We start from the raw sequence: 18,633 nt of genomic DNA, 5'->3' as shown, positions 1-18,633 counted from the left end.
AAAAAAAAAAAAAAAAAAAAAAAAAAAGAAGTTAGATTTGTACCAAGAATAAAAAGTGCCTTAAAATAAAACATTTCGGTTCGTACAGTCAGAAAACTATTGGATGAAAGTAACAAGAGCCAATACAAATGTTTTAAGTTTGTGCTTAGCAAGAATCATGCAAAATATTTTCTTAAAAATCGAGATAAAACAAGAATGGAGACCTCAAGAATCAAACGGCTAATATTTACTCTAATATCTACAACTAAGATGGACTCCCTATCATGCTGTTTGATGTTAAAGATCCCTGTCCAAATCAAAGACCGTTATGTCATCTAATGAAAAGTAAAAGTTTGAATGAAGAACATGCCTTGCAGATTCCTACCAATCTATTCTTGCCATGACCAGGTCACTTAGCAAGTGATATTTGATTGGCATGTTCATGTGTCTAAACATGTTATCAAAACAATAATTTAATAATACAAAAACTTTTTGTTCACAGATCTCAATAATTGGTTTTAAGGACCTAGTATTTTTGAACTAGAGATCATTTGTAATATTTAGGGTTAAAGTACCCTTGTGGTCCTTGTATTTTTGGACTCGTCTCATTTTAGTCCGTGTACTTTCTATAAATCTTAAAATTAGTCCACATTGTTAGTTTGAAGTTCATTTTTATCAAAATTGGTGAAAAACTAATAATAATTTTCATTCAAGAAAAGACACAAGGTGAATATGTTCCAAATTTTAGAGATTTATCTGCTTTTAGAAAAGTTGACCATAAACTAGTAGTAGAGACTAAATTTAAGATTAATTGCAACTAGGTGAACTAAATTGTAAGTACCAACTTTCAGAGACCAAAATAGTGTTTGAAATTAAACAACTGAAAAGTTCCTATGGAATTACCATATTTGGTCCAACATATGGCTTGAACTCGAAGTAGTTGGAGTTTCCTTCATCTGAGGCATTAGCATTTGAGCAAGCCATGGTGGTCATCGGATAAATAGCCAAGCTAGAAGAGTCACGTGCCATTGGCAGTTTGGTAAAGGACCCAGTTGTCGGAGAAGGCTCTACCTGCACAAGACAGTTATTTTTCACATGAATAATTTGAGCAAGAAACATAAACTTTTCCTTTCACTATCACTGGAAGCTTAAAAGCCAATAAACATGCAGCTACACGGACAATTCCACATACGTTCTTTACTTTGAAATCTGGAACGTATAAAAGTATTTCAATGTAATTCAACCACCTAAAAGAAAAAAGGAAACCACAGAAACTATGATCTCTAACTATCCTTAATCGTATAAAGCTAATAAAATCGAAATGCTCGTAATATTGGGGTGAAGGCAAGGTGGACAGCTTACAGATGACAGCATAAAATAGATCCATAAGCTCCAAATGAGGGAAGATAATTATCTCTTAAATGTCTATGTCCAAGCTCATCTTATTCTTCACCATGTCTATCTCTTTTATATGCCATCGTAGGATATTGAACAAAAGCAACACACTTCTCATAGCAGATTCATTTACTTCTAATTCCATATATATAGACAAATAGAAAAAGTTCGGGTTCATACAAAGATGAAGAAAAAGCTAAAGCACCACTGAAAAGGTAGATTCATTATGTGAAAAACCCACATAGACGCAAATGAAAGTAGAAGGGATTAGAGGTAGAAAGAGCACACAATTATTCTCTCAAACTTACAACAACATTATTCCCTAAAGAAATTTTATGGAATAACCCACACGGGCATAAAGGAGCCACCCAATTTAGTGGACTGCTATAAGAACAGGAATCAGAATCAACAGGTCCAAGCAACTCAAGCACCCAATTAAAATATGTAATGGTCATGATATTAAAACAAGTGTGTTAAAATCGCATCAGTCAGGTCCTTTAAAACTCCCAAATTAAGTATATGCCAAGAACAAAATGGTGAAATAAGTTCACCCTCTGTTCGATCAGAGGAAAAAACTGGGTTAGATACTATCATTACAAACGACAACATAAATTAGAACAATTCAACACAACCTGAGAGAAAAATGAAGAACAGTACAAGAATTCAAGCACAAACTCATTTCAGATCTCAACCCTCGTCCCAAAATTCCAAAAACTTTCTCCAAAACACTCCCATCGCTACAATTCAAAATCAAAACAACAAAAAAAACAAGAGAAGAGAGAGAGAGAGAGAAAAGGAAACGAACCTTGAAGTTAGTAAGCAAAACAGGAGAGTCGAGAAAGGAAGAGGGGCTAAGGCCGGGAGGGATGGTAATGCAAGGAGAGCGGAAGATCGGAAGCTTGGCCGGAGACATGAGCTTGTACTTGGCGCCAGCAGCGGCGGTGGAAGCAGCTTCAGTGGGGTCCATGAGGAGAGACAGAGGAAGAGGTGGTAGAAAGCGGAAATTAGGGAAGAAGAGGAGGGCAGAAAGGTCATTAAGGAGAAGGAAGCTCCAGAAGTTCAGGGATTTGGATTCAGACTATTTAGGGTAAGCTCTGTAAGAGAGAGAGAGGAGTGTGAAGAGAGCTCTTTTGGGTGCGCCGTTGCTTTTTTATTTTTTTATTTTTTTATTTTTTTATTTTTTAATTCCATTTTTTAAAATGTTTTCCCTCTCAAGTCCTTAAAGCAATATTTTTCTTTTTCACTTTAATAAAATTAATGATGAGGTTCTTAAATTTCCATCCATTCATATAAGGAATGGATTAAAAAATCCAACAAACTTATTCAATAACTGCAAATTCTATATTCATAACCATTTTTTTGTCCATATCCTTTTTAATTTTGTAATTTAAGGTTCCATGTATGCTCGTATTCACGGGTGTTCATGTAAACTTATTCTACTTTTAAGATTATTGTGAAAACTATGAATATTTGACGTTTGTAACAGAAGTTAGTGATTTTATATGTTAATATAACATGTATTGTGGATAAGTATGATTTTTGTAAAGAAGCTAAACGAGTAAGGAGCATACCGAGCAAGAGATCTCGAGAATTAGACTGAAAGTTTGTTAGGGGTGAGATGCATTGAGCTCATTCAAATTGGTAGAAAAAAACCCGCAGCCCGTTGACTTTTTAGATTTTGATTCTTTCGTATCTTCATTAAAAAAAATTGTAAAATCTCTGCCGGGTACATTTTATAAAAATTTTGGCATATTATTAAAAAAATATACTATTTGATCCTTTAACGAGCTTGGACGGTCGGTTGACCAAAATGAGGATCCCAAATTTCCTTTATATGGAAATTAGGAGCCGAGGAGTCATTCGGTGAGATGCATTGAGCAACGAAAGCAAAGAAAGATGGGTTCTCATTACTATGGATATATGCTCACCATTCCATTTTTATTGTATCCTTTTTGAGTTGGAGACGTGCTAAATCTTGGATTTTGGGTGTGGGTTGGATCATGATAATGAAGGTTCGGTGGTTGTGTAAATTCTAAGTAGAAAGTCGTCTACTTGCAAAGTCATTTGGGCGTTTTAGACTCAATAGAAGTGTAAGGTGTACGTCAAGAGGATATAAGAAGAGATTCAATTTGTCCCTTAACCTAGTCTATGTCTACAGTTGACGTCTATTACACGCCTCTGTTACTTGAGGCCTACGCCCCATAGAAACTGACATTTTCTTGTTTGCTCTCTCATGCTAATATTTCATCCTTTTTCTTAGTGTTTTCCACCTCGGTAAAAAGGTGGAGTGAAGATTTAAATATGTATAGCATATATCTAGCCTTTCGATTTGTCTTTTACCATGCAGTGGTCTGTGTTTCCTTCCTACACTCACTCGCCCACCAGAGTTCTTCCTTGGTTCTGCACGAACCCAAACCAATACATACGATAGGCAAGAAAAAGCCCAAAAGAAAATTTTTGTCTTCTTCACATCGATATTTCTCTTTGTATTGAACAACTCATCAATATATAATAAACTAAACCCGGTATATATGGATGATTTATGCACTACTAGAAGAATATATACCGAGTTCAGTTTATTATCAATAACTTTAGTTTTTACAGTCCTCTAGTATATATAATCATTTACGACATATAACCATTGAATAGGTTGTAAGTAAACATTAGACTCCATAACCTAACATTCATACATGTCCCCACTCCCTTATCGATGTCTTTGAGTCCAATGAGGATAAAGAGGATGACTCAAATTGTCTAGCATTTTATAAGAGTGGATAGCTAACGTTGTGACATCTTAGCGAGAGAAGAGTCATAGAAACTATATATTCAAGGAAGTTATGGACTAAATCAGAAATTGGATGGACATCTCGAACATCTGAAACACATGATCACTTTTTTCGTCGTTATGTGCTGATTGGATGCATACTCATGTGATTGATGGACAGATAAATTATGTAACTGACGAGACCGACTTAACCAAAAGTTGTCGACTCTCCCCTCTCTTGATCGCAAATCTTTGTTAACTGACAGTTGGAAACATATGTACAAGCACATACATTCCCTTAATAGTGTCCGTGTCATTTTGAATTGGAGTTGAAGCAATTGCTCCGGCATGGATAATGTTGTGTAGTATATGAATAATGTTAGTAACGCTATTGATACAATCCACTCTCTAATTGTTACAAATATTTTGATTCAAATTGTTTGGGAGGAAACAGGTAAGTGAGGTATCCTATATAATGAGTCGGTATAAGATTAGACTACGAAATATTTAAAATCTTTTTGTAAATTCATTAATGGAGATCCGATTAATATTTCATAAGAAAATGTGATATATATATATATATATACGTGGATTTGTCCAATATAATATTTTTGCATCTTATTTATTTATTTATTTATTATTATCATCATATGAATGAATTATATCATATGCTATCACTTGAATTAAATTATACTAAGTTTTATTTTTTTAAAAAAAATTATAATACGTGACATCATTTACGTAAATTGACTTACGAGCTGATGTGTACAAATTAATTATGTAAATAATTTTAACGATATATTTTAAAATTAAATAAATGCATAATAACGATGTTAATCTTCTATGTGATTCTAAATAATATATGTATACCTTCGTATTTTTACATATTAACTATTACGTTAATTTTCATTTTTTATTTTAATACAAAAAAAAAAAAAAAAACTTTGATGGCAGAGGACTTGCGATTGTGCAGCATTCACTTTCCAGCAACAACTGAGTTAAGTCTATTCGTTTTTACGTCGTTTACGACTAAGGGGCATATGTTCGAGCCTCTTGCCCCAATTCAAGAGGAAGTTTTAGAAAACAGTGACAGAGAGATTTTTAGAGAGAGTTTTGAAAGCAAGATTTGAGAAATTGAAATTTGTATTATATGGAAATGTAAGCAAAAAACAACAACAACAGCTTACTACATATAACTATCGGGTACGGAGAGGTTGACACCCTAAAAACTGGGGGTTCGAAAAAATCATATAACAAAACCCAACAAATTTGGTTTGAGAATGTTCAAATAATTGGAAATTATTATTAATTTTAAAAATATACATACACCCATATAATCACATTTTTATTTTAATTTTTTTAATTATTTATTATTCCATTATTCTTTAAAATAATTTTCAACTACGGTAGAAATTGAATGGTAAATTTTAATTAAATATTTAAAAATAAACGAGGAGACGTTTTGCAACTAAAATTTTACTTTTATTAAAAATAAAATTTGATTAAATGATAGAAGCTACCTATCCAAAAAAAAGTCGTTTAATCCGAAACTATTACTTATTTAAAAAGAAACTATTTACGATCGCGATTATCAAAAGGTAACTTAAACTCTAAATATTGCATCACACCTAATATCTAAAGTATGACTAATATATTATATCAAACTATAGGTCAATTAGTTCATGTATTAATAATGAACTAAGCCTCTAATTTTTTTTTTCTTCGAGTTTTTAGTTTTTGAGAATTAAATTTATAAATTATTTTGTTATGGAAAGAATTTCTATCAACATTTTAAAGAAAATTAAGTTTTAAAAATTAAAAAATATCCACCGCTAGGAGATATTGTTCGCTTTGGCCTGTTGCATATCGTCGTCAGTCTCACGGTTTTAAAACGCTGTTTGTTAAGGAGAAGTTTTCACACTCTTGTAAGGAATGTTTCGTTCTCCTCTCCAACAAATGTGGGATCTAACAATCTACCCCCCTTTGGGGCTTAGTGTCCTCGCTGGCACACCGCCCGGAACCGGGTTCTAATACCATTTGTAACAATCTAAGTCCACCGCTAGTAGATATTGTTCGCTTTGACCTATTATGTATCGTCATCAACTTCACGGTTTTAAAATGCATCTACTATAGAGAGGGTATAGCCCTACTCTGACTAGAGCCAGTCACGAAACAAGGTAAGACATTGGTTTGAGTAGGGCTAAATCCTCTTTGCAATAGACTCATTTTAAAATCGTGAGGCTGACGACGATACGTAATGGGACAAACCCTCTCCGCAATAGACTCGTTTTAAAATTGTTACCGTTTCAGTTTTAGAAATTTGACTAGGATTAAAAAAAAAAAAGTTATCAAACGAGGCTTAAATTAATTGTTTGATGAAAATACAAATTTCCACACAGATATATATGAAAGATTAGTTCGAGAAACCTTTTTTTAGTTCAAAATGTGAGTAGAGTAGAATTTGAACATCTGATATCTTAATTAACAATATATATTTAAATCAATCGAACTAGGTTCAAATATTGACGAGAGCGAAAAAAAAATTGTTTCATAGGAGAAAGGGAAGATATTTGTTAGCTTTAAATTTATGTTGAGAGGTATCACTTTATTTGATTGCGATTAATGATTACGAGTCATCACATGGTTCAACACGTCTAGTGTACTAGTATAGTACACTTGCAAGTTCAACAAAGCAAGAAAATGGTCACATGCATCCTAATGGATACATTAACTCGTTGGTTAACCCGAACCATCATTTAACGACACTAAATAAATATTTTTCATTTTTAATTTATTACAAAATGAAAGGGCAACACAAATTTCATAAACAATTGATTAATTTTTTATAATTAATCGTATGTAACATATTTTATTGATATAAAAAATCTGAAAAATAAAAAGAATAATATATATGCATGGGTCACATTATATATATTTAATACATTATAGATAATCATTCTATTTTAAAATCTTATTACTTTTATATAATTTCTCAAATGAGGTGGAAATTTGTAGCAGATACGGTTACAGTAACCATCAAAGTTCACCGCTAGTAGATATTGTTTTTTTTTCTTTCGGGCTTCCCCTCAAGATTTTTAAAACGCGTCTACTAAGGAGAAGTTTCCACACTCTTATAAATAATGTTTCGTTCTCCTCTCCAACCGATGTGGGATCTCACAATCCACCCCCTTTCGGGGTTAAACGTCATCTCTAGCACTTGTTACCTTCTCCAATCAAGGTGGGACTCCTAATCCACCCTCTTCGGGGCCCAACATTCTTACTGGCACACCATCTAGTGTTTGACTCTGATACCGTTTGTAACAGTCCAAGCCCATCACTAGTAGATATTGTCTTCTTTAAGCTTTCCCTTTCGGGTTTTCCCTCAAGATTTTTAAAATGCGTCTACTATGGAAAAATTTCCACACTCGAATGCTTCGTTCTCCTCTCCAATCGATGTAGAATCTAAAAAATTAGGTCGTGGAATTTTTGTCTTCACCAATCACGATCATATAAACGTGTCTACTAAGGATAGAAACTTGTGTCTTCACTAATCACGATCATAGATTTGAAGTTTCAAAAATCAAGTCGTGACAATCATATATTGTTTAAGATTATATTAACCACCTTAAATATATATTAGATAAGATTAAATTACAAATAAAGTTATTGAGACACGTATTCTATTATTTTAAACTATATAACCAAATGAAATGACTTAAGCCAATATAAACGATAGAAACTTATGAGCTCCATTGAAACGAAAAGTGAGAGGACACCATACATCCACATTAATAAGGATGTAACAAAGGTAACTTAACATGAAACAAATTTGACCTAACATATGTTTAATTACAACGTTTGATGTGTCGAACCAAAGATGTAGAAATATGGCAAGTTCTCAACTCTTGAAAACACCAAAAACAATTTTGTCTTCATTAAAACTCTAGTTTAAACAACATGAAAGAAAGGAACACTTCCTTTTTGTTTGGTAACTTCGTGGAGATTAAGGAATGGTTCATTAAATAGAGGGTAGGCCAATTCATAAATTGAGTATACATAGAGTTCATGTAATCCAAACATTGTTATGGCTCATTAAAATCATCAAACTTGGTTGAAATCATCCCAAATAATCATAATACCTAGAATTTTTATATCGTTTTTCGTACGTCGTGACAACTCATGTTATTAAAATTATGGAACTTGATATTGTGTCATGACATCCTATGTTATTCAACTAGATCTATGTGAGAATATTAGGGTCGTCACAGTTCCACAATTTTCGAATCAATTCCTCCCCACCCAATACAAAATAAATAGAACAGAAACTCACGATTCACAATATGTAACGTCTTTCATTTTTATAAAATCAAGTCATCAATATCTTTATTGTTGAGGCTGATTGCGTCGACATATCTTTATTTCTACCAACGTTGGATATTGTATCGGGATGTATGCCGACATATACATGTTTTTGTTGAAAAAACTTATCATGTAAGTGTTATATCGATATTTTCTTCCGATGCTAGTTTTCATTGAGTTTTATTTATGTTGATATTTTGGTTGGTTGTGTGAACGTTTATTTGGATTTTTTAAAAGCAAAACCTGTGAGATCCCATATCGATTGTGAAAGGAGAACGGAACACCTTTTATAAAGGCGTGAAAACTTCTGCATATGCATTTTAAAAATCTTGAGGGGAAGTTCGAAAAGGAAAGTCCAAAGAGGACAATATTTGCTAGTAGTGCACTTGGGCTGTTACAAATGGTATCAGAGCCAAACACCGAGTGATGTGCCAGTGAGGATGTTGGGCCTCAAACGTGGGTAGATTTTAAGATCCCACATCGGTTGGAGAGGAGAACGAAACACCCTTATAGAGGTGTGGAAACCTCAATGTTTTAAAAACCTTGAAGGGAAACCCGAAAGGAAAAGTTCAAAGAGGACAACATCCTCTTCATACCAGATGCGTTCCCGAGAGAAAAAGCTAAAAAAAGACAATATCTACCAGCAATGAACTTGGGCCGTTACAAATTCCTTGTATGTTAATTGAATTAAAAGCCCCTAGCATAAAATTATGAGTACTCAACCCTATTATAAATGCAACATGATTGTTAGATAAACATACCATCATAATCCAACTTTTAAAACATATGCCACGACTATGATTTAAATGCAGAAATCTAACTATCACGATTTCATTTTCATGACCTCCTCAGTTGACGTTGTCGTTCATACACGAAAGTTTTAAATTTATCAAAAAATAGTAAATTTGGTTTGAGTATTTAAAAATACCCAATAATTAGCACCATTCCCACGTTGTGTAATAGAATCATATGTAATCATGTTTCATGGTGAGACCTATCTTTTCAGACACACGCACATGAATCTACTAGATGAACTCATATACATATTCCTAGGTCTGACAATGGGTTAGGACACGCTCACATATCAAAACATACCAGAGAAGTAACATATATGAGGTCCTGTAATTTCAAATCATGATACATGGATATGATGCACATAACTTTCCTACAAGACATGTATGTACATGACATATCGGGAGACGAGTCAAAATTGTCCAAAGCATGGCCCACACATGGTTAGATTATATTAACCCATGTGGATCGATCGGGATTCGTTGACTTTTTCTAATTTATATTTTCTTCAAACCCAAATAACATGAAACTGCCAGGTCATTTCCACTTTCCTTTTTCTAATTTTATATTATTATTATTATTATTATTATTATTATTATTATTATTTCTTTTTCTTTTTTTCCAAGAATCAATTTTGCAATAATTCCCACTAAGAAAAGAAAAAAGTTGTCACACTTCCGAACGAACATATTCTTAAAATAAATAAATTAATTAATTCTCATTATAAATTATTATTATTATTATTATTATAAATTAGAATTAAATAAAAAAATAAAAAAAAATTCCGAAGTACACCCACCAAACGTCTCTTTAACACCACCAACCCAACCTTTTCAACGCCAATAAATCGCCCACTTCCGATCCCTTCACCTCTCCCACTTTTCATGTTCATCTCTCAAGATTTCAATCCATTTTCCCTTCAACTTCATCACCCACTTCTTCATGGTATCAAATTTCAATCGGTTCCGCGTTCGAATTCTCAACTTTTCTTGTTCTTGAATTTCTCGTGATATTTGAATCTTTTGTTTCAGATGCCTAGTGTAACGACGGAGTCGTCCGAGAAGGACTCGGAGCCATTTGTAGAAGTGAATCCGACGGGTCGATACGGGCGATATGGCGAGCTTCTAGGGTCGGGAGCGGTGAAGAAAGTGTACCGAGCATTTGATCAAGAAGAAGGAATTGAGGTGGCTTGGAATCAAGTGAAATTAAGAAGCTTTTCAAATGATCCATCCATGATTGATAGGCTTTACTCGGAGGTGACATTGCTAAGAACCTTAAAGAACAATAACATCATTGCTTTGTACGATGTATGGCTTGACAAACTTCATGGAACCTTAAATTTCATTACCGAGGTTTGTACAAGTGGGAATCTTAGAGAATATAGGAAGAAACATAGGCAAGTTTCTTTGAAAGCCTTGAAGAAATGGTGTAAGCAAATTCTTAAGGGTTTGCATTATTTGCATACTCATGAGCCTTGTGTTATTCATAGAGATCTCAATTGTAGCAACCTCTTTGTCAATGGCAATGTTGGGCAGGTACTCATTCATGAACTTGGGCTAATCTTGAGCTTAATAATTGGCTTAATTTTAGGGTTTTCTCATGATTTTGGCTACAAATTTGTTGGTCATGGTAGGTGAAGATTGGTGATTTGGGTATGGCTGCAACGGTGGGGAAGAATCACTCAGCTCATTCAGTGCTTGGGACACCGGAATTCATGGCACCTGAGCTATATGAAGAGCATTACACCGAGCTTGTGGACATATATTCATTTGGCATGTGTTTGCTTGAATTGGTCACCTTGGAAATTCCCTATAGTGAATGTGATAACGTTGCGAAAATCTATAAGAAAGTATGCTCGGGCATCAAGCCGTTGGCACTCGACAAGGTCAAGGACCTTGAGGTGAAGGCTTTCATTGAGAATTGCCTTGCTCCGTTCCAAGATCGGCCCTCAGCTGCCGACCTCCTCCGCCACCCGTTTTTCAGTGAAATTGACGACGACAACGACGATGAGGATAGTAATGATCGTTAGTGTATTGCGATTGAATAAGAATTTATATGTGGTTTGTATGTATGATGAATGAAATTAGTGTTTGTTTTCTCATTAAAGTTGTTTTTTTTTTTTTTTTTTTCAATTCTTTGCTATCTTTCATTATTTTAAGAGAGATAGCATGTGGGTTTGAAATGCTTTTCCCATATTGTAAGGTGGAATTGGATAAGCATTATTGACCTTTTACGTTTTATTTTTATTTATGTTTATTTATTGTGTATAGAAACATTTGATTTTTATGAGTGTTCTTCATTCACAAATCACTATTTTGTCTTTTTAAATTATCATAATTAAAAGAAAAGCAATTCAATAAAGGAAATAAATTAGAAAATAGGAATGAAATGAAAAGAAAAAAGGAAAATAAAGAAGGATATGCGTGGGGCTTGCTTGTGAGTGCACGGGCACAGTGTCACAGTCGCACTTTGATGGCAGGGGACTTGCGATTGTGCGGCACTCACTTCCCAGCAACAAGTGAGTTAAGTCTATTCGTTCTTGCGTCGTTTACAGTTAAGCGACGTATGCTCTAGTCTCTGGCCCCGGTTCAAGAAGAAAGTTTTAGCAAACAGGGGTAAGGAGAATTTTGATAGCAAGATTTGAGAAATTGGAGATGGTGTTATATGGATATTGTTGAACACAACTCTTGTGGGAAACACTCGCACACTCTATTAAGACTAATCGAGAAGAGATTTACAAATCACTCTATAGAAACTACCCGTTTGTGTTGCTTGGGATTTCTTGGTACCATAAACTCATTGGGGTGGAGGGATATTTATAGTATTCAATCTATTCCTAAAACGTTTTTTCTAAAATACCTAAATCATTTTTCTAAATTTATTCCTAAAATCCCAAAATCAAATTTATTTCTAAAATCTTAAATCATAAATATAATTACTCATACCATGCTTGTTTAATAGGTATGTAAGCAAAAAGACGACAACAACGACTTACTTCATATAACTATCGGGTAGAAGAAGTTGGCAACTAGTAACTAGTCATATAGTACATTTTGGGGCATTTTAGCCCTTGCAGGTGTAGACACAATTTTGGTGAATGATCATACACCCTCATACTAACCCAATATGGAATGGTAAAAACCTATCTACAATGAAAGCATGTAAAAGGTGTTTGGAACGGGCATGCAACCATGGACAACACGTCGTGAACGAGCAAGACTGGGATATCTGTTATGCGACCATTGACAACACGCCTTGGACATGCATGATCGTGATACACGGCCTCACGCGTGGGGGATTGTAGAATGTGGGACAAATCCATTTGGTCCCATTTGACCTCTATTGGTTTGTTTTTCGATTCAATTTTAATATCATACATAAATTTATTATGTTAGATTTATAGAGTATCCAACTATTTTCTAATAGTGATCTTGTAACGATAAGAACAAACTCCATAATGTATCTAGACATATGATAACATACATAGGACTCGAATGTAGCTCATCAAATTTTTGTTGGAACTAGCAACATCTTAACTTAATTAATAAGCTTAAAGAGACTAGTAAATTAGTAAGCTAACCAATTGAAAATGAGAAGATTAGTAGAACCGAAAGTTATAGCACTTAGGTATAAGTATCGAACTCTAAGGAGTTCGATGATCATCGTACCCTCAAGAGTTGATTGACGAACGTGAATGAACTAGAAGAAGCCTAGATTGGGCTAAGGTTCGTTAAAATTTACCAAAAATATAATTCTAATGTCTAAGTGGTCTAGCTAAATAGGAAAACTATAACAAACTTATGCTAACATTTTGTAACATAATAATCTACGATTAGGCTCTAAGAAGCCGAACTATATGAAGAAATGGTACCGTAATGAATTTGGGTTTAAGTGATGATCAATCTCCACGATACCGGTCGCGGGATACTTGTAGTTCGAAATTCTGGTATGGCCAGTTGGGAATCTATTCTTTCACAGTAATAGTTAAGAGATTAGTTATGTAGAAAAGGACTTTAGTGACTGTCGAACTTGTATGAGAAGGTAAAGCGACTAGAGAATGGGGGATTCAATGATTTAGCTATGCCAATTATTTGACCCTACCTATTAGCCATGAGATTACATGATTAAAGTTACTATGTCGAGTACTATTACCTTTGTTCGTGGCCAACTAACATCATTAAAGTTACTAACGTCAAATTTAGATGTATTTTTTTTTCGGTTGGTGTCTGCACAGAAAGTTGGTAGAATTTTTTAGTGTATTATTAGAAAAGGATGCTAAATTGATTTTCTACATCTTGTACGAATGTCAACATATGCATACACATGTACTTATATATGTACCTATACATGTATCTACGAGTAACTCTTTAACACCCTCTCTTAAACTAAATTATGCATAAATTAGTTTAGGACCTTACTTCATTTTCTTGAATCACATCTTGGATTTTGCACATTCCCATTTTTCTTCTAAGCTTCTCGAACAATGGTTGTTTCAAGGGCTTTGTTAATATGTCTGCAATTTGCTCATCACGTCGACAAAAATTTAGCTCAATAGTACTTTTTTTACACAAATCACGCAAGAAATGAAATCGAATATCGATGAACTCACTCCTTTTATGCAACACAAGTTTTTTAGACAACTTGATAGTTGACGTGTTATCACAATAAATAACCGTTGAACCTAGTTCTAACACTAAAAAATGAAGGAAATTAGCTCCAATGAAAATAAGTCACCCAAAAAGGAAAGAAATGAAGGGGATTAAGCAAGCAAAATGTCTTAAAAGCAAGTCATTTCTATACCTTAATAAGTAATTTTAAAGGGTTAAAAAGCGGAGGAAAATATGAGCAAAAATGAAGGAAAGATCATTTTCTAATTTTTAAGAAACTTTTTGGATTTTTAATTCCTTCGGAATGTGTAAATTACCAAAATAACCCTGAAGTTCCACTTATTGGTTTTTCTTCCTCGGATTTCTTCTAAATTTGAGGGCTATGGTTAATCATTTTTCTTCCTACCAACTCCTTCCTATTCCATATGGGATTTCCAACAAGTTTAATGAAGGAATTGGGTCCGAAAAAGCTTTAGAATCGGTTGTCCAATGAAAGGTTTCTAGATTTACTCCGACGAGAAACATGTTTTTTTGGTGAATTTTGGAAGCTTATAACTTGAGCTACGTACCACGAAAAGGTATCAACTTGGTCTCTACTTCTTCCTTGAAACTTCATCTAAAAGTTTCATAAAGAAATTGAGTACATTAGAGTTCTATATTGAGCTTTACAAAGGCAAAACCAGAGGGGTATGATAAGAGAAAATCGTGATTTTTCCAGCAACCAAGGAAGAAGATGAAGTCCAAAGTCAAAAGGTCAAACGTTGACCAATAAAAGTCAAATATAGCCATACGTTGACCTTCCCTTGGTTTTTCTTAATTTTAACCTCTTTTTAAATCGATTCTCATGAAAAAGTTTATGGTTCTAGAAACTAGACACAATAAGGAGCCTGAGGAAGAAAATTTGAAGTAATTTGGGTACCGAAAGCTCAAGAACGGAAGTCCCGAACGTCGATGAAGAGGTAAGAAGCCACCTTGAACTTTTTGTTAAGAAATACTTGTAGAAATCGCTTGAATTTTCATATGAACCCTAAAAAAAATATGAATTAAGGATATATGAAAGAAAAACTCAATGAACCGTGAGTTAAGACCCTAAACCGATCAAATTGTTCGAGATTTATTAACATTAAAATAACCCACTAAATGAACTTTCCTGCCTATGAAATTTTAAAACTGAGCCTATTATAGTATTTTGAGATTATATATGAAATTTTATAGTCATTCAATAAGGATAAGTAGGTAAACCAAGAGACGGTGGAAAATGACCATAATGCCCCTAAGGATATCTACCTACGGTATATGACCTAGATAACCTTAAAATACTATAAAAATTTGTAGTAAATCTTATTTTATGAATTTTGGTGATGTGGTAAAGTTTGAAAGCCTTTGGAATTCGTTAAGCAGCAAAACCAAGAATTAGGGGTAGAATGACTAAAATGCCCCTAGGGCTACTTATGATAATTCAAAGTCCATACATGCCCCAAATGATTACTTCATAGAAGGTCTATTCCTAAGGACAAGAAGGTATTTTCAAGAGTTCAAGTTGGGAACCTAAACCAAAATAGAACTTAATAAACGCCCAAAGGAAACACTCCATGATTCAAGACCCTTTTAGAACTCTCTAAGGAATTCATTATGAATCTATGACTTTCTATAATAGCTCATGCTAGTTATTATGATGGGTTCATATGATTATGAATGCATGTTACAACATGCCTCAAGGAATTTAGAACATTGAGAACAAAGAACAATTACACACAAGCTCTACAGCTACCCAAGTAAGAAGAATGCTAGGTACCACTCAAGGATAAGGGACCAAGGTCTTCAAACTCAGAAACTCAAGAATGCTAAGTAATAATCTAATCATGTCCAAATTGACTCATGACCTCCCACCAAGCGCTGCTTTATGAGGCCCAAGTTTTCCTCTTCTAGGTGGGATGCCCTGCACCATGTTTCCTTTGTAGGATGTCATGTTTGGCCTCATTTCCCTTACCTAGATGAGATGCCTTACACTATGTTATGGGTACCCAAAGATTTGCAAGATGTCATGTTCATATATGTACCAATCAAGTGACCTTATTGGTCTATCATGGGGAGTAATCTAGGGCCACAATGGAACAAGAAGAGAGTAAGTTACCTTAGCCAAGAATCAAGAACCTCCTAAGACCTTCCACAATACAATGTGCTTATGGCTTAGACTACGCTACTTGGAACGCATGAAACCTTTAGTGTAGGTATTTAGACTGTATTATAGGGCAAGCCCTTAATGCAAGATTAGACTACATTGCTTGGAACATAAGAAGCCATGGATGTAGGTTTACAGACTAAGCCACTTGGAACGCATGAAGCCTTGGGCATAGGTTTTCAGACCATATCGAAGAGTAAGCCCTAAGATGCGGGTTAAGACTATGTCGGTTGGACCACATGAAGCCTTAGATGTAGGTTAAGATTGTGTCGCTTGGAATGCATGAAAACTTGGTCACAGGTTGTCAAGTGAATGTCTAGTACTGTAAATCCTAGAGGAGTGTCTTAGAGAACGAATCAAGAATAAAACAATAACCTAGAAAGTACTAAGAACAAGAGAAAGATCAAGAACAAGAACATGGATCAAGATCCAAGCTCTAAGGACAAGAACCAAGACTCATAGTACTAAGGCCCTTGAAGGATAACCAAGGTTTCAAAATCCAAGGACCAAGGTTCTCAAGAAAGATTATGATAAGAACCCCATGTCAAGAACATAACTAACGGGCCTAAGTACTTACAACAAGAACAAAAACAAGAATAGGAAAAGAAATAGTGTGGTACCCTAGCATATCAAGGACACAATTAAGAATACTGAGTCTTTGTACTCCTTTCTTATTCTCTATTTTTTTTTCAAGTAATAAGGAGCTGGTCGAGGTCGAGATTGAACTCTAGATCAGGTGCCATAGACAAACTTCACTTGTAGTCCTCAACCCTTTTGTTTTAAAATGTTTTGTGTCCGTTTCTTATTTTGTATTTTAACCATTATGTCGTACTTTAAATTACTAATGTGCACACACTACTTAATTGTTTTAAATTATGTTTTAAATTTTAATTGTTTTATTTCGCAAAAATTTCCCTGTCTTTTTAGAGTCATCGAATCAGCGTGGTCCCTACACTTTTAAGTATCTTTCTTAACTAAATTGATTGGCATGAGCATGCTGTTGCTGCAACAAACTTTACATCTATAGTTGAGAGTGTCAAGTTAAAATTCTACTTCTATAGATGAGCAAACTCTCAAGTTAAGAATCTCTCCCTATTGTCACTAACAACTATCTTTTGCACATGTCCCTCGTTAGAAGAACCTTTGGACTTATTTTCCCTTCCAACTGCTTCTACTTGACCATAAATAAGATCTTCACAAAAGGGACATAAGACTGCTGGCTAAAATGATGATATCCTTGTTCGGGTTGTCCTCTTGGACTTTTTTAAAGGAATCAAGAACTTGATGATTAGAGTAGCCCATGCACATTAACCACTCAAGTGGTTCATGTTAGGTTAGGGAGATTATTTATAAGTCAGTGAATGGTTATACATATAGTAGAGGGTTATATCTGATACAATATATATAGAGTTTGAAAAGATAGTTTATGTATTTTCTATATTCTAGTACTACCTGAAGTCATCAATACAAAACCTTTAGCCAATATTCTCTTGTATTTTCTCTATCCTATTTTTTTGTGTTCATACGAGTATGCATTGTTGTACGATCCTAACAATTCAAGGGGAACATCGGCCTTGGTATTCTTAAATATAAAAATTTTGTTTTTGGCATAATTAGCCAAATCCAACTTCAAAATTTTGGACGTTAACACATCCTTATTAAATTCACCATTCTGATCAACTAGAATATTCTTGTTCTAATCCAATTAAATGGGACAAATTACCATTTTGGAGTAAACCATTTCCGTCCAATTGATTTTGCATCTTCCTAAAATTCAATTATTTTTTGGAAGTCTAAAAAGAAAACCACAATTATTTCTTGAAAGTACCATTTATGTTTCTCATTCTTTAACATAATATCGGAGAATCATTCTTAACATAGTATAAGAGCAGGAGAACATAAAGAATTGAAGAAAAGTGAGAGAGATCAGAACATAGGACAGTGGATGAATTGAGATCCTCTTCTACCAGATATATCATCCTTTTAAGCCCACATCTCAAAAGTTTTAATTTTTGGTCTCTATAGCGATTGTCCTTGGTTGAACACCGCAAATCATAATATTTTTTTCTCAACAATAAAATCAATTCATTAGCAAGATGTTTGTGGTGAGCTATCCAGATTCCGTCACCAATAGGTAGCCTCCTAATCTCAATATGGGTCTTGAATTGGCTATAAATATTCTCAATCATTCTCCTAGATCGAGAATTGTGGTTGGCAAACTGTTCTCGATCGTCCAATATCAAGACTACGTTATAAGCATCTTCAAATTTCTCACCAAACCTCTAATACCATGTTAAGAATGAGAGAGAGCGCACATTGTACGCTTAATGTGAGCGATGGAGAGATTACACGACCCAAGCTTAAAGAAGCATTTTTTTTTTTTTTAAATTACTCTATTGTCACGAGATTTAAGAATCAAACAACATCTACGGATTTTAGAACAGTAAAGGAGTACACTTGGAGTATATTGGTACAGAGAAGAAGAAAACCAACTATTTTATTTTGGGTTTTAGTGAGGAGATCCTAGGGTCAGTGGCAGCCCATGTTATATGGCC

General features: G+C 34.2%; 2 protein-coding genes across 3 annotated transcripts in view; one reads left to right on the top strand and one right to left on the bottom strand.

Annotated features, from left to right (window-relative positions):
* The window catches only part of LOC111500282 (probable WRKY transcription factor 20), a 5,607-nt gene extending 3,109 nt beyond the window's left edge, over window positions 1-2,498 (bottom strand). The window contains exons 1-2 of one of the 2 annotated variants that reach the window (XM_023152000.1): window positions 2,180-2,498; window positions 883-1,050 (exon numbers count right to left, since the gene is read on the bottom strand). In XM_023152000.1, coding sequence (XP_023007768.1) covers window positions 883-1,050; window positions 2,180-2,341 — 330 coding nt within the window. In that variant the 5' untranslated portion in view covers window positions 2,342-2,498. Of the gene's footprint in view, window positions 1-882; window positions 1,051-1,341; window positions 1,473-2,179 lie in introns of those variants that run through there. The other variant, XM_023152001.1, reaches the window with a different exon arrangement.
* A 7,600-nt stretch (window positions 2,499-10,098) lies between these two features.
* Window positions 10,099-11,390, top strand: LOC111465082 (probable serine/threonine-protein kinase WNK11). Its single transcript, XM_023109367.1, has 3 exons — window positions 10,099-10,234; window positions 10,321-10,824; window positions 10,923-11,390. The coding sequence occupies exons 1-3, from the start codon at window positions 10,232-10,234 to the stop codon at window positions 11,316-11,318; spliced, it is 903 nt and encodes a 300-aa protein (XP_022965135.1). The 5' UTR covers window positions 10,099-10,231; the 3' UTR covers window positions 11,319-11,390.
* The last annotated feature ends 7,243 nt before the right edge of the window (window positions 11,391-18,633 follow it).

The sequence above is a fragment of the Cucurbita maxima genome, unplaced genomic scaffold (assembly GCF_002738345.1).
Source record: "Cucurbita maxima cultivar Rimu unplaced genomic scaffold, Cmax_1.0 Cma_Scf00028, whole genome shotgun sequence".
In the NCBI taxonomy this organism is placed as follows: Eukaryota; Viridiplantae; Streptophyta; class Magnoliopsida; order Cucurbitales; family Cucurbitaceae; genus Cucurbita; species Cucurbita maxima.
This window is presented reverse-complemented; position numbering and strand designations above follow the sequence as displayed.

Bases quoted from the DNA above. Each gene is read 5' to 3' on its own strand.
- LOC111465082 (XM_023109367.1), top strand. The intron at 10,825-10,922 runs GTACTCATTCAT...TGGTCATGGTAG, and splicing joins TCAATGGCAATGTTGGGCAG to GTGAAGATTGGTGATTTGGG.